The 14,610-nt window shown below is 48.6% G+C and overlaps 1 protein-coding gene across 2 annotated transcripts in view; it reads left to right on the forward strand.

Annotated features, from left to right (window-relative positions):
* Positions 1–14,610, forward strand: part of SSBP4 (single stranded DNA binding protein 4) — a 33,797-nt gene that overhangs the window by 1,796 nt on the left and 17,391 nt on the right. For both annotated transcript variants that reach the window (XM_028713656.2, XM_028713655.2), the window contains exons 2-5: positions 4,358–4,430; positions 6,159–6,220; positions 11,337–11,421; positions 14,262–14,351. In XM_028713656.2, coding sequence (XP_028569489.2) covers positions 4,358–4,430; positions 6,159–6,220; positions 11,337–11,421; positions 14,262–14,351 — 310 coding nt within the window. The remainder of the gene's footprint in view (positions 1–4,357; positions 4,431–6,158; positions 6,221–11,336; positions 11,422–14,261; positions 14,352–14,610) is intronic.

Below are 14,610 nucleotides of genomic sequence, written 5' to 3' on the forward strand. Positions count from 1 at the left end.
ATTTTGTTGGAAGCCGCCCAGAGTGGTTGGGGAAACCCAGCCAGATAGGCGGGGTATAAATAATAAATTATTATTATTATTATTATTATTATTATTATTATTATTATTATTATTATTACCCCTTCCAATGAAGCCAGTCTCTAACCAGCTGAAGCTACTATCCAGTTGTTGTTTATTTTGCTGTAACAATTTTTAGTTTCGTTTTCCTTCAAAGTTTGCCGAAATGGTTTTTATTTTTATTTTCCGGGGGAAAGCGTATATTGTTTTTGCCCTTTATCCAAGATGCCTAGCTTTGCAGAGTTCCAGAAGTCATTCAGTCCAGCCCATAGCTGTCAACGTTTCCCTTTTTTAAAGGGAAATTCCCTTATTCCGAATAGGATTCCTCGCAAGAAAAGGGGACAGTTGACCACTATGGTCCAGCCCCCTGCAATGTGAGAATTACAACTCGTCCCGCGTTAGGTTTTTTCTCCCACAAAGCGGCCTACAAATTTATTAAATAGGCGCTCTGGGTTAAACCACAGAGCCTAGGACTTGCCGATCAGAAGGTTGGCGGTTCGAATCCCCACGACGGGGTGAGCTCCCGTTGCTCGGTCCCTGCTCCTGCCAACCTAGCAGTTCGAAAGCACGTCAGAGTGCAAGTAGATAAATAGGTACCGCTCCAGCGGGAAGGTAAACGGCGTTTCCGTGCGCTGCTCTGGTTTGCCAGAAGCGGCTTAGTCCTGCTGGCCACATGACCCGGAAGCTGTACGCCAGCTCCCTCAGCCAGTAAAGCGAGATGAGCGCCGCAACCCCAGAGTTGGCTGTGACTGGACTTAACGGTCAGGGGTCCCTTTACCTTTACCTTTAGGTCTAAACCACAGAGCCTAGGACTTGCTGATCAGAAGGTTGGCGGTTTGAATCCCCACGACGGGGTGAGCTCCCGTTGCTCGGTCCCTGCTCCTGCCAACCTAGCAGTTCGAAAGCACGTCAAAGTGCAAGTAGATAAATAGGTACCACTCCGGCGGGAAGGTAAACGGCGTTTCCGTGCGCTGCTCTGGTTCGCCAGAAGCGGCTTAGTCCTGCTGGCCACATGACCCATAAGCTGTACGCTGGCTCCCTCAGCCAATAAAGCGAGATGAGCGCTGCAACCCCAGAGTCGGCCACGACTGGACCTAATGGTCAGGGGTCCCTTTACCTTTACCTTACTGATCATATGTGGCATTTGGAGTCTCTGCATGCCAGGTTATTTGCCCCGATCCAAAAGAACCATCTCCCAACCTACAGAGCCTGGAGGGGGGAGGAGTGTCTCAGTTAAACCCCCCAGCACAGGGAAGTGAGTTTGTCCTCTTTCCTGGACCCAAAACTCCTTCCATCGCTAACCATTGTATGCTGGCTCATTGGGAATTCGAGGTACCCAACACCCAGAGAGGATGGCAGGCTTCCTAACATAGGAGGATCACTGGGGTAGGATCAGGCCCAAGGGGGCAGGTCCAGTCCGGTTGCCCCCCATGTCCAAACAGCTGCCCCCCATAGGGGAACCGACTCTCCCCACAGAGGCGGATTTTGGTAATATGCTGCCCTGAGCGAGGACAAAATATGGCACCTCCCAAAAATATATATACAGCTATATTCATACAGGGGATGTGGGTGGCGCTGTGGGTTAAACCACAGAGCCTAGGGCTTGCTGATCAGAAGGTCAGCAGTTCGAATCCCCACGACGGGGTGATCTCCCGTTGCTCGGTCCCTGCTCCTGCCAACCTAGCAGTTCGAAAGCACGTCCAAGTGCAAGTAGATCAATAGGTACCGCTCCAGCGGAAAGTTAAACGGCGTTTCTGTGCGCTGCTCTGGTTCACCAGAAGCGGCTTAGTCCTGCTGTCCACATGACCCGGAAGCTGTACGCCGGCTCCCTTGGCCAGTAAAGCGAAATGAGCTCCGCAACCCCAGAGTTGTTCATGACTGGACCTAATGGTCAGGGGTCCCTTTACCTTTACCTATATTCATACAGGTACCTAATGAGAAGATTCATGAATGCACAAAAATGAATGACAGTGGTACCTTGGTTCTCAAATGCCTTGGATCTCAAACAACTTGGAACCCAAACAGGGCAAACACGGAAGGAAATGTTCCGGTTTGCGAACTTTTTTCGGAAGCCGAACATGCTCCGTTTTGAGTGTCGCACTTCCGATTTGAGTGTAATGCTGAGGTCTTGTCTGTTTTTGCTACAGTGGTACCTCGGGTTACAGACGCTTCAGGTTACAGACTCCGCTAACCCAGAAATAGTACTTCGTGTTAAGAACTTTGCTTCAGGATGAGAACAGAAATCGTGTGGTGCAGCAGGAGGCCCCATTAGCTAAAGTGGTGCTTCAGGTTAAGAACAGTTTAAGGTTAAGAACGGACCTCCGGAACGAATTAAGTAACTAACCTGAGGTACCACTGTATTTATTTTTGTGTTTTTGTCGTCACAGCGCTTTTGCAACTGCATGAAACCCAGTTCAGCTACTGATGGATGGGTGGTGTGACTGCAGCACATTGTTTATCGATTTCATTTTGTGGATCGACGGTCTCGTTCGATAGTGAAATTCATGTGAAATTGCTGTTTGAGGGGTTGTTTTGAATAGTCTGGAACAGATTAATCCGTTTTGCATTGCTTTCCATGGGAAAGCAGCACGCCTTGGTTTTGGAACGCTTTGGTTTTGGAACGGAGTTTTCGGAACGGATTAAGTTTGAGAACCGAGGTACCACTGTATTGTGAAAATAGGAAATATATGCTTGTGCTGCTGCTGCTGCTGCTGCTGTTGTTGTGCTAAAAGGTAAAGGGACCCCTGACCATTAGGTCCATTCGTGGCCGACTTTGGGGTTACGGCGCTCATCTCGCTTTACTGGCCGAGGGAGCCGGCGTTCAGCTTCTGGGTCATGTGGCCAGCAGGACTAAGCCGCTTCTGGCAAACCAGAGCAGCGCACAGAAACGCCGTTTACCTTCCCGCTGGAGCGGTACCTATTTATCTACTTGCACTGGCGTGCTTTCGAACTGCTAGGTGGGCAGGAGCAGGGACCGAGCAACGGGAGCTCACCCCATCATTGCGGGGATTCGAACCGCCGAGCTTCTGATCGGCAAGTCCTAGGCTCTGTGGTTTAACCCACAGCGCCACCCGTGTCCCTGTTGTTATGCTAGCATCCTGTATAGTAAAAGCTGTTCTGCAGTGGGACAGACTCCCTCTGGAGGTGGTCTCTTTCCTTGGAGGTTTTTAAGCAGAGGTTCAAAGGCCATCTTGCCTTGGATTCTTCAGCTGAAATTTCTGCATTGCAAACTCCACGATTCTACGGTTGTACAGGAGGACTAGGACCTTGGGACCATAGCTAAGCAATGAAAACATATCCTTATTTATTGTGTGTTTTGCTACCTTCCCTTTTCCTGCTGCGAACCACCCTGGGTTCTGCGGTTGGAAGAGCGGCCGACTAATCTAGTAAATAATAATAGTGATATTTTTGTGCCCCCATCTGCTCGGCACAAGGGACGCAGGTGGCGCTGTGGGTTAAACCACAGAGCCTAGGACTTGATGATCAGAAGGTTGGCGGTTCGAATCCCTGCAACGGGGTGAGCTCCCATTGCTTGGTCCCTGCTCCTGCCAACCTAGCAGTTCGAAAGCACGTCAAAAGTGCAAGTAGATAAATAGGTACCGCTGCGGCGGGAAGGTAAACGGCTTTTCCAAGCGCTGGTTCGCCAGAAGTGTCTTAGTCCTGCTGGCCACATGACCCGGAAGCTGTACCTCCGGGCTCCCTCGGCCAATAAAGCGAGATGAGCGCCACAACCCCAGAGTCGGCCACGACTGGACCTAATGGTCAGGGGTCCCTTTACCTTTACTGCTTGGCACCTGGTTCAGGGAAAGCGCCAAAATCCGGCGCTGCTCCCGGCTTGTGATTCCCAGTGATTGATATTATCCAGAGGAGTTTACTGCCTCCGACAGGGGAGCGTAGAACATTGCCGTCGCAGTTCGTAGCTGTTGCCCCTGTTCTTAAGACACCTTTTCCCCTCTCAGGAGAGAATGCTTCTTTTCGAAATAGCATCTCTTTGCACCAACGCTAACCATTGGTCCTGCTGGCTGGCTGGGAGTCCAGCAGTATTTGAAAGGGACCGGATACGGGCCTCATCCCCGCGCAAAGGATTTGCTGGGAATAGGTAGAAAGGGAGCTTTGGCGAGGGGGAGCAGAATAGAATCAGAAACCATAGAATTGGAGGGGACCCTGGCGGTCATCTAGACCAACCCCCTGAAATGACCGGGATTCGAACCCGCAACCCCTGCGTTTTCTGCACCCTGCTCTCACCAACTGAGCTATCCAGGCCCGGCAGGCCCTTGACTGACGCCTCTCACCCTTCCAGGTTGGCGTTGTACGTTTATGAATACCTTCTTCACATCGGAGCGCAGAAATCAGCGCAGACCTTCCTCTCAGAGGTGAGGAGATAGGGGTCTGGAAGACGGGGTGGGGGCAGAGCCATAACCTGCAAAAAAAGATGTATCTGTTTATTTTATTTTGGGGAAGCAAACACCGTATTTTTCGCTCTATAGGATGCACTTTTCCCCCTCCAATTTTTTTTTATTCAAAATTATAACAAGACATATCCAAAAACATATCATCCTTGTCCACCCCCCATTTTTCCTCCCTCCCCCCGACTTCCCTCAGTTCCAGTCTTTGGTTTCTCTAAGAATGCTGTTTTCTGCATGTTACACAGTTGTATAGATCCTCCAACTATTTAGCTGATTATTATCAATAAAAAGTTTGTGAATGTTTATTCAAAACCTGCCAAGGAGTCCAGTTCGCTTTGTTGCGTCTTCAGATACTTTGTAAAGGGTTCCCATTCATCTTTAACGTCACAGTTATCCTTGTCCCGTAGCTTGTATGTCAGTTTTGCCAGTTCTGCATAGCCCATCAATTTTTCTTGCCATGATTCTTTAGTTGCGGTTTCTTCAGTCTTCCATCCTTGTGCTATTAGAACTCTTGTGGCTGTTGTGGCATACATGAAGATGTTTTTCAACTTTTTTGCCAGGTCTTTCCCTACAATCCCCAACAAAAATGCCTCAGGTTTTTTAACAAACGTTAAATGCAACATTTTCTTCAATTCGTTGTATATCATTTCCCACAATTTTTAAATTACCTTACAATCCCACCACATATGATAAAATGTCCCCCCCCCCCTTCAAAAATTAAGGGGACATGTGTGTGCATCTTATGGAGCGAATGCAGGCTCCTTGGCTTCAGCGATAGCAACGCGAAGCCTCCGAAGCGCAGAGAGAGCGCTCCCTCCATGCTCCAGAGTCTTCGCATTGCTTTTGCTGAAGCCTGGAGAGCGAGAGGCGTCGGTGCGCACTGACCCCTCTCGCTCTCCAGGCTTCAGGGATAGCCGCGGGAGCGCAGCGGGAGAGCAAGACTCTCCTGGCTTCAGCGAAAGGAACCTGAAGCCTCCGGAGCGCAGCGGGAACTCGCGCTGCGCTGCGAAGGCTTCAGGGATAGCCGCTGCGCTCCGGAGGCTTCCGGTTCCTTTTGCTGAAGCCGGGAGAGCAAGACTCTCCCGGCTTCAGCAGAGAGGGAGAGCTGCGCAGCGCCCCTTCCGCTAAGCGGGAGGAGAAATGGAAGGGGCTCCGTTGCTCCTGCCGCTTCGCTGAAGGGGCGCTGAGCAGAGAGGGGGAGAATTGTTATTTTTCTTGTTCTCCCCCTCTAAAACAAGGTGTGTCCTATGGTCCGGTGCGTCCTATAGAGCGAAAAATACAGTAATTCACTGAACGCAGGGCAGACAGGAAGAGCCTCTCCCTGCTTTGCTCAGTACCGCAGACACGGACTGGCAGCAGCAGTCCTTGCCAGCCCACGCCTGGAGACGTTCTACATGCCCAGGAGCGGCTGTTACCTGCGAAGCGACGGCACACACCCTCTAAAAAATAAACTTCCAAGTCTCCTGCTTCGAGGAAAGAGCTGTTTTTTTTAATAGCGGGCGCCAAGCAGTGACATTCTGCATGCCAAGCATGTGTTCTGCCCCTAAGGCACATCTGTGTCGTCGTCGTCCGAACCTTCGGGGCATCCTTCCCTTTGCACTCTCCCCTAGAAGTTTCCCCCACTTGGGGTACCAAACCACTTTCCCTCCAGCCTGTCTTAACTGGGTTGTGGGGTGTGTGGTTTTTTTGGGCCAGATCCGGTGGGAAAAAAACATCACACTCGGAGAACCGCCCGGATTTCTGCACGCCTGGTGGTGGTGAGTACATTTTACGTCCTTTTTGAAAGGGTGGGGTGGGGCTGGGGGCCTGGAGCTGTCCAGGGAGGGGTGTGTGTGTGTGTGTGTGTGTGTGTGTGACCACTCTAAGGTAGACTGCCTCTGTCCATGGAGGCTCCATTTAGGAATCTACAACATCTTAAAAAGCAGAGACATCTCTTTGCCGACAAAGGTCCGTATAGTTAAAGCTATGGTTCTCCTGTCTTCCACTGCCTCCCGCAGTTTGGTCAAACTCATGCTGGTAGCTTCGAGAACACTGTCCCACCATCTCGTCCTCTGTCGTCCCCTTCTCCTTGTGCCCTCCATCTTTCCCAACATCAGGGTCTTTTCCAGGGAGTCTTCTCTTCTCATGAGGTGGCCCAAGTATTGGAGCCTCAGCTTCAGGATCTGTCCTTCCAGTGAGCACTCAGGGCTGATTGCCTTAAGAATGGAGAGGTCTGATCTTCTTGCAGTCCATGGGACTCACAAGAGTCTCCTCCAGCACCATAATCCAAAAGCATAAATTCTTCGGCGATCAGCCTTCTTTATGGTCCAGCTCTCACTTCCATACATCGCTACTGGGAAAACCAGAGCTTTTACTATACGGACCTTTGTTGGCAAGGTGATGTCTCTGCTTTTTAAGATGCTGTCTAGGTTTGTCATTGCTTTCCTCCCAAGAAGAAGGCGTCTTTTAATTTCGTGACCGCTGTCACCATCTGCAGTGATCATGGAGCCCAAGAAAGTAAAATCTCTCACCGCCTCCATTTCTTCCCCTTCTATTTGCCAGGAGGTGATGGGACCAGTGGCCATGATCTTTGTTTTTTTGATGTTGAGCTTCAGAACATCTTTTGCACTCTCCTCTTTCACCCTCATTAAAAGGTTCTTTAATTCCTCCTCGCTTTCTGCCATCAAGGTTGTGTCATCTGCATATCTGAGGTTGCTGATATTTCTTCCGGCAATCTTAATTCCGGCTAGGGAATCATCCAGACCAGCCTTTCGCATGATGAATTCTAAAAAAAGATGGCTAATCAGTTTCAATAATATTTATTTCTTGGATTACATTTGCCGTCCACCTTAAGGGCCCTCCACACATTCCCCATGTTAACGACAACCCTGAGAGGTAGGTTGGGCTGAGAGTGAGTGGCTGGGCGCCCCAGCGTCACCTAATGGGAACTTCGTGGCCCATTGCGGCGGGATTTGAACCCTGAACCCTCCCAGATCCTGGCCCGACACTCTGACTACTCCACCAACGCCAGCCTGGAAATAATTAACTTGATGGCGCTGCTATACTAAATTTTGCACCACCCCGTCGACATAATGTCTGTATCATCTGGGTTGAGCTAGATGTCCGCTGGGGGACCCATCTCTCTCCTCAATTATGTGATTCTAGGCCGTTATGAGGTCCAGCTTCCTGGTCAGCTGCAGATTTAAGATTTAATAATAATAATAAATTTTATTTATACCCCACCCTCCCCAGCCAAGACCGGACTCAGGGCGGCTAACACCAGCTATAAAAACAATTGATTAAAATACAACTTAAAAACAAGATTAAAACGCAACATTAAAACGCAGCCTCATTTCAGGGAGCAGAAATTTTTAAAAGAGCTTGGCATTGGAAAGTATATTAAACAGGAACCCAGAAATCTGGTGACCCCTCTAAACTTGTGCCAAAGTTTTGTACCTGGAGGGGGGGTTGTTTTATATAGCCCCCGCTACAAACCGTGTGATCGATTCATCAAACCGGGGTTTGCCGCTAACACCCGAAAACCCAAGGTCCAAAACGACTTCAAAACTTTGGCACAATTTTTTTTTTGCGGGGGGGGGGGAGATCCCAAATTTTTGGGGGGGTTCCTATTTAATAAAGCCAAGTATAGTTTCCTCCCCCACTTCCCTTCGGCTTCTGGCTTCAGGCAGAACTGGAATGCGTTCAAAACCTCCTCTCTCTCCCTCCGCTTCCTCGTTCCTCCCCCCAACCCCCCCCCCCCCCGGAAATAGCCCCTCCCTGCCCTCTACAGATTCTGGCTGCCTTGTTTCTCCACACATGGATATAATTTGGAAGGGAGGGGAAAAAACCGCCTCATTTTTCGGTGGGGGGGGCGCAGAGGAGAGTCGAGGGGCTGAGACCTCAACTGATAAATGCGCACCCTTTTTGTCTCCCCTCAAATTTCTCCTTCAAATGGAGCCACAATTTTTTTTTTGGGGGGGGGGAGACGAATGGGGTTTGCTCGGAATAGCATGCATCTATATTTTGTGTGTGTGTGTAGAATCCTTCCTGGCAGCCCCCCAAAGCTCTAGTCAGGGGTCAAATATTTCCTTGCTTTCTCATTCTCTCCATCGTTTTTTCTGTGTCTCTGCCACCCCCCCCCCAATTCTTTCTTTCTTTTTTTCTCGGTTTCTTTTTATCAGTGGCTACTCGCCACAGTCGCTATGCTCCCCCTTCCTCCGCCAGAGGCAGCAGGGCTTCTTCAATGAACGCCAACGCCGAGCGGAGAGAGCCGTTTGCGCTGCCGGATGGCAGCCTGACGACAGCCTTACGTTTCTATTTCTATAGCAAGATGCATATAGCACATTTTATATATATACAGTGGTACCTCGGGCTAAGTACTTAATTCGTTCCGGAGGTCCGTACTTAACCTGAAACTGTTCCTAACCTGAAGCGCCACTTTAGCTAATGGGGCCTCCTGCTGCCGCCACGCCGCCGGAGCACGATTTCTGTTCTTATCCTGAAGCAAAGTTCTTAACCTGAAGCACTATTTCTGGCTTAGTGGAGTGTGTAACCTGAAGTGTATGTAACCTGAAGCGTATGTAACCCGAGGTACCACTTTATACACACACACACACACACACGCACACACACATGTACCTCGGGTTACATACGCTTCAGGTTACAGACTCCGCTAACCCAGAAATAGTACCTGGGGTTAAGAACTTTGCTTCAGGATGAGAACAGAAATCGTGCGGTGGTGGCAGCGGGAGGCCCCATTAGCTAAAGTGGTGCTTCTGGTTAATAACAGTTTCAGGTTAAGAACAGACCTCCAGAACAAATTAAGTACTTAACCCGAGGTACCACTGTATACACACACACACACACACACACACACAGTAGACACTCGGGTTCGCATCTCGCAGTGTTCGCAACCCGCAGTGCCACGCATGCGCAGGTCATGATTCGGAGCTTCTGCGCATGCGCATCTTCTATGAACGCCAACGCCGAGCGGGGAGAGCCGTTTGCGCTGCCGTATAGCAGCGTGACGACAGCCTTATGTTTCTATTTCTATAGCAAGATACTCACACACACATACACACACACACACACACACACACAAGATACTTGGGTTCGCAACCCGCAGCGCCGCGCATGCACACGCGCGGGTCGTGATTCAGAGCTTTTGCGCATGCGCAAAGTGCAATTTAGCGCTTCTGCACATGCGCAAGCACCAAAACCTGCAGCCAGTTGGAAGCCCCATTAGGATGTTCGGCTTCCAAAAATAGTTCGCAAACCAGAACAGTCACTACCGGGTTTGCGGCGTCCGGGAGCCAAAACGTTCGGGAACTAAGCTGTTCGAAAACCAAGGTACGGCTGTAAACAGCTAACTAACTAACACATCACTCCAAAATAAATTATTTAATTTGGTTTGTGTCCCGTCCCCCCCTGGATCACCCACAAACAAGCCGGTTCCTTTTCCATTTGTATAATCATTGAGTCCCAACTCCCAATTCCCCAAATATTCTTGCTCCCAGTGGATTACCCCCTATACACGTCCAAAGTCCATTTCAGGGGCCTAATCTGGCCCGCCCGTCGATTTAATCCAGCCCGTGTTGCAGTATATGTCCTGGGGTAAAATCCTAAAAAAGCTCAACAGCCATGGTCGGCCCTCACTTCATCAAATCTGGCCCTCTTTGGGAAAAAATTGGGCACCCCTGCCCTATACGCTGTGTATACGCATTCCCTCAGCCACCTCTAGATAAGATCACACTAAATCAATTGTTTCCCCCCAATAAAAATAAAAATTCACTATCCCAGAAAGTTTGGTGGACATTGGAAAAGGGTGGGATTCCCTGTGCCCCATGGGCTCAGCCGTCGTTGGTCCTCAGGGTCCCTTCCAATTCTATGGGTCGCTGAGACCGCCTGCAGGAGCGTCGTTCGGCGTTTCCCGAGTTAGCGAAGCCCATTTGACCTCGTCCGGCGGAACTCTCTGCCACTAGAGATGCAGCAGGGGGGCTTCCTGTTTTAACTTCACGGTGACGCCATCCGAAAACTTGTCTATTCCAGCGGGTCTGTGCGGGCAATTAAGACAATGTTGTCATTAAGATTAATTAAGATTAATTAATTAATTAAGATTGATGTCTGGTTTTTTTTTTTTAAAAGAAACCGTTATAAGAAAAGTTTTTCTTTTAAACAGGGGGGATTTGATTTAAATCAAATTGATGTCAATCACGATTTCAATCACTAGTCAGTAAGGCTTGATTTAAAACATTTTATTTTTTTTTGCAGAAAGACTCATTCTTGCTGGTATAATCTTAATATTTACAACCAGAGGAAGGTTTCATTTTTGGAATAATAAATTTTCAGAGTAGTTTTTACAGTTATATAAAAAAATGACTGATTTGGTTATACTATTAGGAATACATAGACAGATAATTATGAAATTACCGTGAGGGTTAATAAGTTAACTGTTTACATTTGGACAACTTTTCTGCTGTGCTTTATTGGAAGGAGAAAACTAATAACAATTTAAACAATTTATTTTGCTAAAGCAGCAACATAATAGCATATGTATCCATGTTTGTTAACTGATGTGGTTAAACTTTTTTTAAAAAAGAAAAAACAGACTGAGTTTCCTTGTTTCCTAATGTAACTTAAATAAAAAATCTTTAGAAAGATTTTTCCTCCCAAAGCATTTTATTTTAAAAATCCAATTTAAATCAAAATAATCAATTTATTTTTTTATAAAATCATCGATTTTTATGCACCCTGCTTTTAAAGGTATTTCGTGTTAGAACATATATAAAGCAGTTATAGCAACCACTTTGGCTCTTTGCTGGATGGGCAAATTAGTCTTGATCTGGTCTAAGACAGAGCTACGTATCTTAATTCTGCCCCCCCGTCACTCCGCAGTGTCTTCTGGGACCTGTACTGCGCTGCGCCCGACCGGAGGGAGACGTGCGAGCACTCGAGCGAAGCCAAGACCTTCCACGATTACGTGAGTATGCGCATTTGCCATGGCATGTGAGGAAGGCGCGAGGAGGAGGGATGAGGAAAGAAAGCAAGGCCAGGGACCGATTCTTCTTGCTATAACGTTCAGCAGGGAGCAGTTTTGAGGAGGTGTGGGGTGGAGTGGAGAGGTTAACCCCCCAATAATAATAAACAATTTTGTCAATTGAGAACCTCCCAGATGTGTCTGGCTACAACTCCTCGTCTGGCGCTCCCTAAAACATCTGCTGGGCGCCAAGTTAGCAAATACTCTGCAGCTATAGAGACCTAGCAGACAAATTTTTCTGTTTTTGCATTTCAAGCACCTATTTTGCCCAGGCCTGTGCAAGCAATTAAGAAGAGACCCTTCCGCAACGGTTAATTAGCATCCCTTTTTAATTTTCTTACGGTTTTTAATTTTATTTATTTATTTGTTGTTGTTGTTCTATTTCGCTGCTGTAAACCGCCCCAAAAATATGACGTGGCGATATACAAATCGGATGGTTATAAAACCACAGGGTGGGGGGGTGGGATTTGAAAGACTGTTTTAAAATCGGGGTGGAGGGAAATGTATCAGCCTCGAAAACCAACAACGAGGAAAGACAGGGGAAATTAAAATTGCCTGTAATTGGGGGGGGGGGGTGGAGCAAAGGATAGGTAGAGAAGAATTCAGCGTTCTTCGGTCGACTCTCTGTTTTCCGAGAACGAGCTCTGTGCGGCTGCTTCTGTAGGTGGCTGGCATCTCTACACCTCTCGCTGAGCATCCTTCCCTGCCGGTTTCCATGGAAACCGCATCCTCTCTGGACCACCTTTCCTCCAGCACACACACACACACAGACCCACAGCCCCCCGGCTCTGCCTGCCTCCCCCCTTCTCTCTCTCTCTCTCTCTTTGCTGGGGGGCCAGCCAGACTTAAGATGTTGGGTAGAATCGTAGCCTCGGAAGGGACCCCTGGCGGTCATCTAGTCCAACCCGCAGCAACGCAAGAAGATGCAGCTGATGGATCCAGCCAGTGGGCCAGCCAGACGCCAGTGGGAAACCAGGGAGCAGGATCCGAGTGCGAGAGCAACTCTCCGTTCCTGGAGGTTCCCAGCAACTGGGATTCAGCAGCACCCCTTCCTCCAGTTCTGGAATAGGGGGCATAGCCATTCTGGCTAGTTACCCATCAATAGCCCTCTCCCCCTTCCTTGAATCTGTACAGTCCTCTTTTGAAGCCATCCAAATTCATAGCCATCGCTGCCTCAAGTGGCAGGGAGTTCCATAGTTTAACTCTGTGACGCCTAAAGAAGCCCAGTCACTCAGGGCATGTGGAGCATTAATAAAATAATAGTTTATTATTTGTACCCCACCCATCTGGCTGGGTTTCCCCAGCCACTCTGGGCGGCTGCCAACAAAGATTTAAAATACATTAAAATGTCACACATTAAAAACTTCCCTGAACAGGGCTGCCTTCAGATGTCTTCTAAACGTCAGGTAGTTGTTTATCTCTTTGACATCTGCTGGGAGTGCGTTCCACTGGGAAGGCGCCACCACTGAGAAGGCCCTCTGCCTGGTTCCCTGTAGCTTTGCTTCTCGCAATGAGGGAACCGCCAGAAGGCCCTCAGAGCTGGACCTCAGTGTCCGGGCTGGACGATGGAGGTGGAGACGCTCCTTCAGGTATACAGGACCGAGGCCGTTTAGGGCTTTAAAGGTCAACACCAACACTTTGAATTGTGCTTGGAAATGTCCTGGGAGGCAACGTAGATCTTTCAGGACCGGTGTCATGTGGTCTCGGCGGCCGCCCCCAGTCACCAGTCTAGCTGCCGCATTCTGGATTAGTTGTAGTTTCCAAGTCACCTTCAAAAGTAGAGCGCATGGCAGTAGTCGAAGCAGGAGATAACCAGAGCATGCACCACTCTGGCCAGACAGTCTGCGGGCAGGGAGGGTCTCATCCTGTGTATCAGGGGCGCTCTATAGGTACCACTCCAGTGGGAAGGTAAACGGCGTTTCCGTGCGCTGCTCTGGTCCGCCAGAAGTGGCTTAGTCCTGCTGGCCACATGACCCGGAAGCTGTACGCCGGCTTCCTCGGCCAGTAAAGCGAAATGAGCGCCACAACCCCAGAGTCGTCTGAGACTGGACCTAATGGTCAGGGGTCCCTTTACCTTTACCTTTAAAAGCATTCTTGTTCAGGCAGGCTTGGAAAACTCAAGTTCTAATGTGCTTTTTTAGTCTACTGTTATTTCAACTTTTTTTTAAAGCCTCAATTTGCTGCTGTTGATTTTTCCTGGGCACAATTGTATTGTTTTATTCTTATTTTTATTTTGTCAACTGTTTTCAGGCTGTTTTGTTTGTGTGTGTGTGTGTGTTTGCACACACGAGCAGTGTATATGTTTGCGAAATAAATAAATACAGTGGTACCTCAGGTTACATACGCTTCAGGTTACATACGCTTCAGGTTACAGACTCCGCTAACCCAGAAATATTACCTCGGGTTAAGAACTTTGCTTCAGGATGAGAACAGAAATCGTGCTCCTGCGGCAGCAGGAGGCCCCATTAGCTAAAGTGGTGCTTCAAGGTTAAGAACAGTTTCAGGTTAAGAACGGACCTCCGGAACCAATTAAGTACTTAGCCTGAGGTACCACTGTATCCGCATCTCTGTTGCCCGTCCTCATCTCTGAGACCCCCTCAGATACCAGAACTGGCTCCCTCTGGCCAGGGATTTATGGTCCGTGTTGTTTTTTTCCAAATCTGGATTATTGGAATCGTAGAACAGAATAGTAGAATCACAAGAGTTAAAAGGGACCCGGTGGGGTCATCTAGTCCAACCCGCGTTCTGCTCTGACCCACCCGCTTTCCTTTCTTTCTCGACAGAGCTCCACGGCCGCACCCAGTCCTGTGATGGCAAATGTGGCCCCCGGGGATGGAATGGCGCCCAGTCCAATGATGTCTGGGTTTTTCCAGGTAACGCTTGCGGGGTCTCAGGTCTGAGCCGGCAAAGCTCCTTTCTCTTAATAATAATAATAATAATAATAATAATAATAATAATAATAAATTATTTCTATCCCGCCCTCCCCAGCCGAAGCTGGGCTCAGGGCGGCTAACAACAATAAAACAATACAACATTCTAAAATCATTTCATTATAAAATTAATTCAAATCACATTGATGGCAACCATTGGGCCAGAGGTTCTGTGAGGATTGCTAAAGGAGGGAGTCAGGCT

This window comes from Podarcis muralis, chromosome 18, assembly GCF_964188315.1.
Source record: "Podarcis muralis chromosome 18, rPodMur119.hap1.1, whole genome shotgun sequence".
Taxonomy (NCBI): Eukaryota; Metazoa; Chordata; class Lepidosauria; order Squamata; family Lacertidae; genus Podarcis; species Podarcis muralis.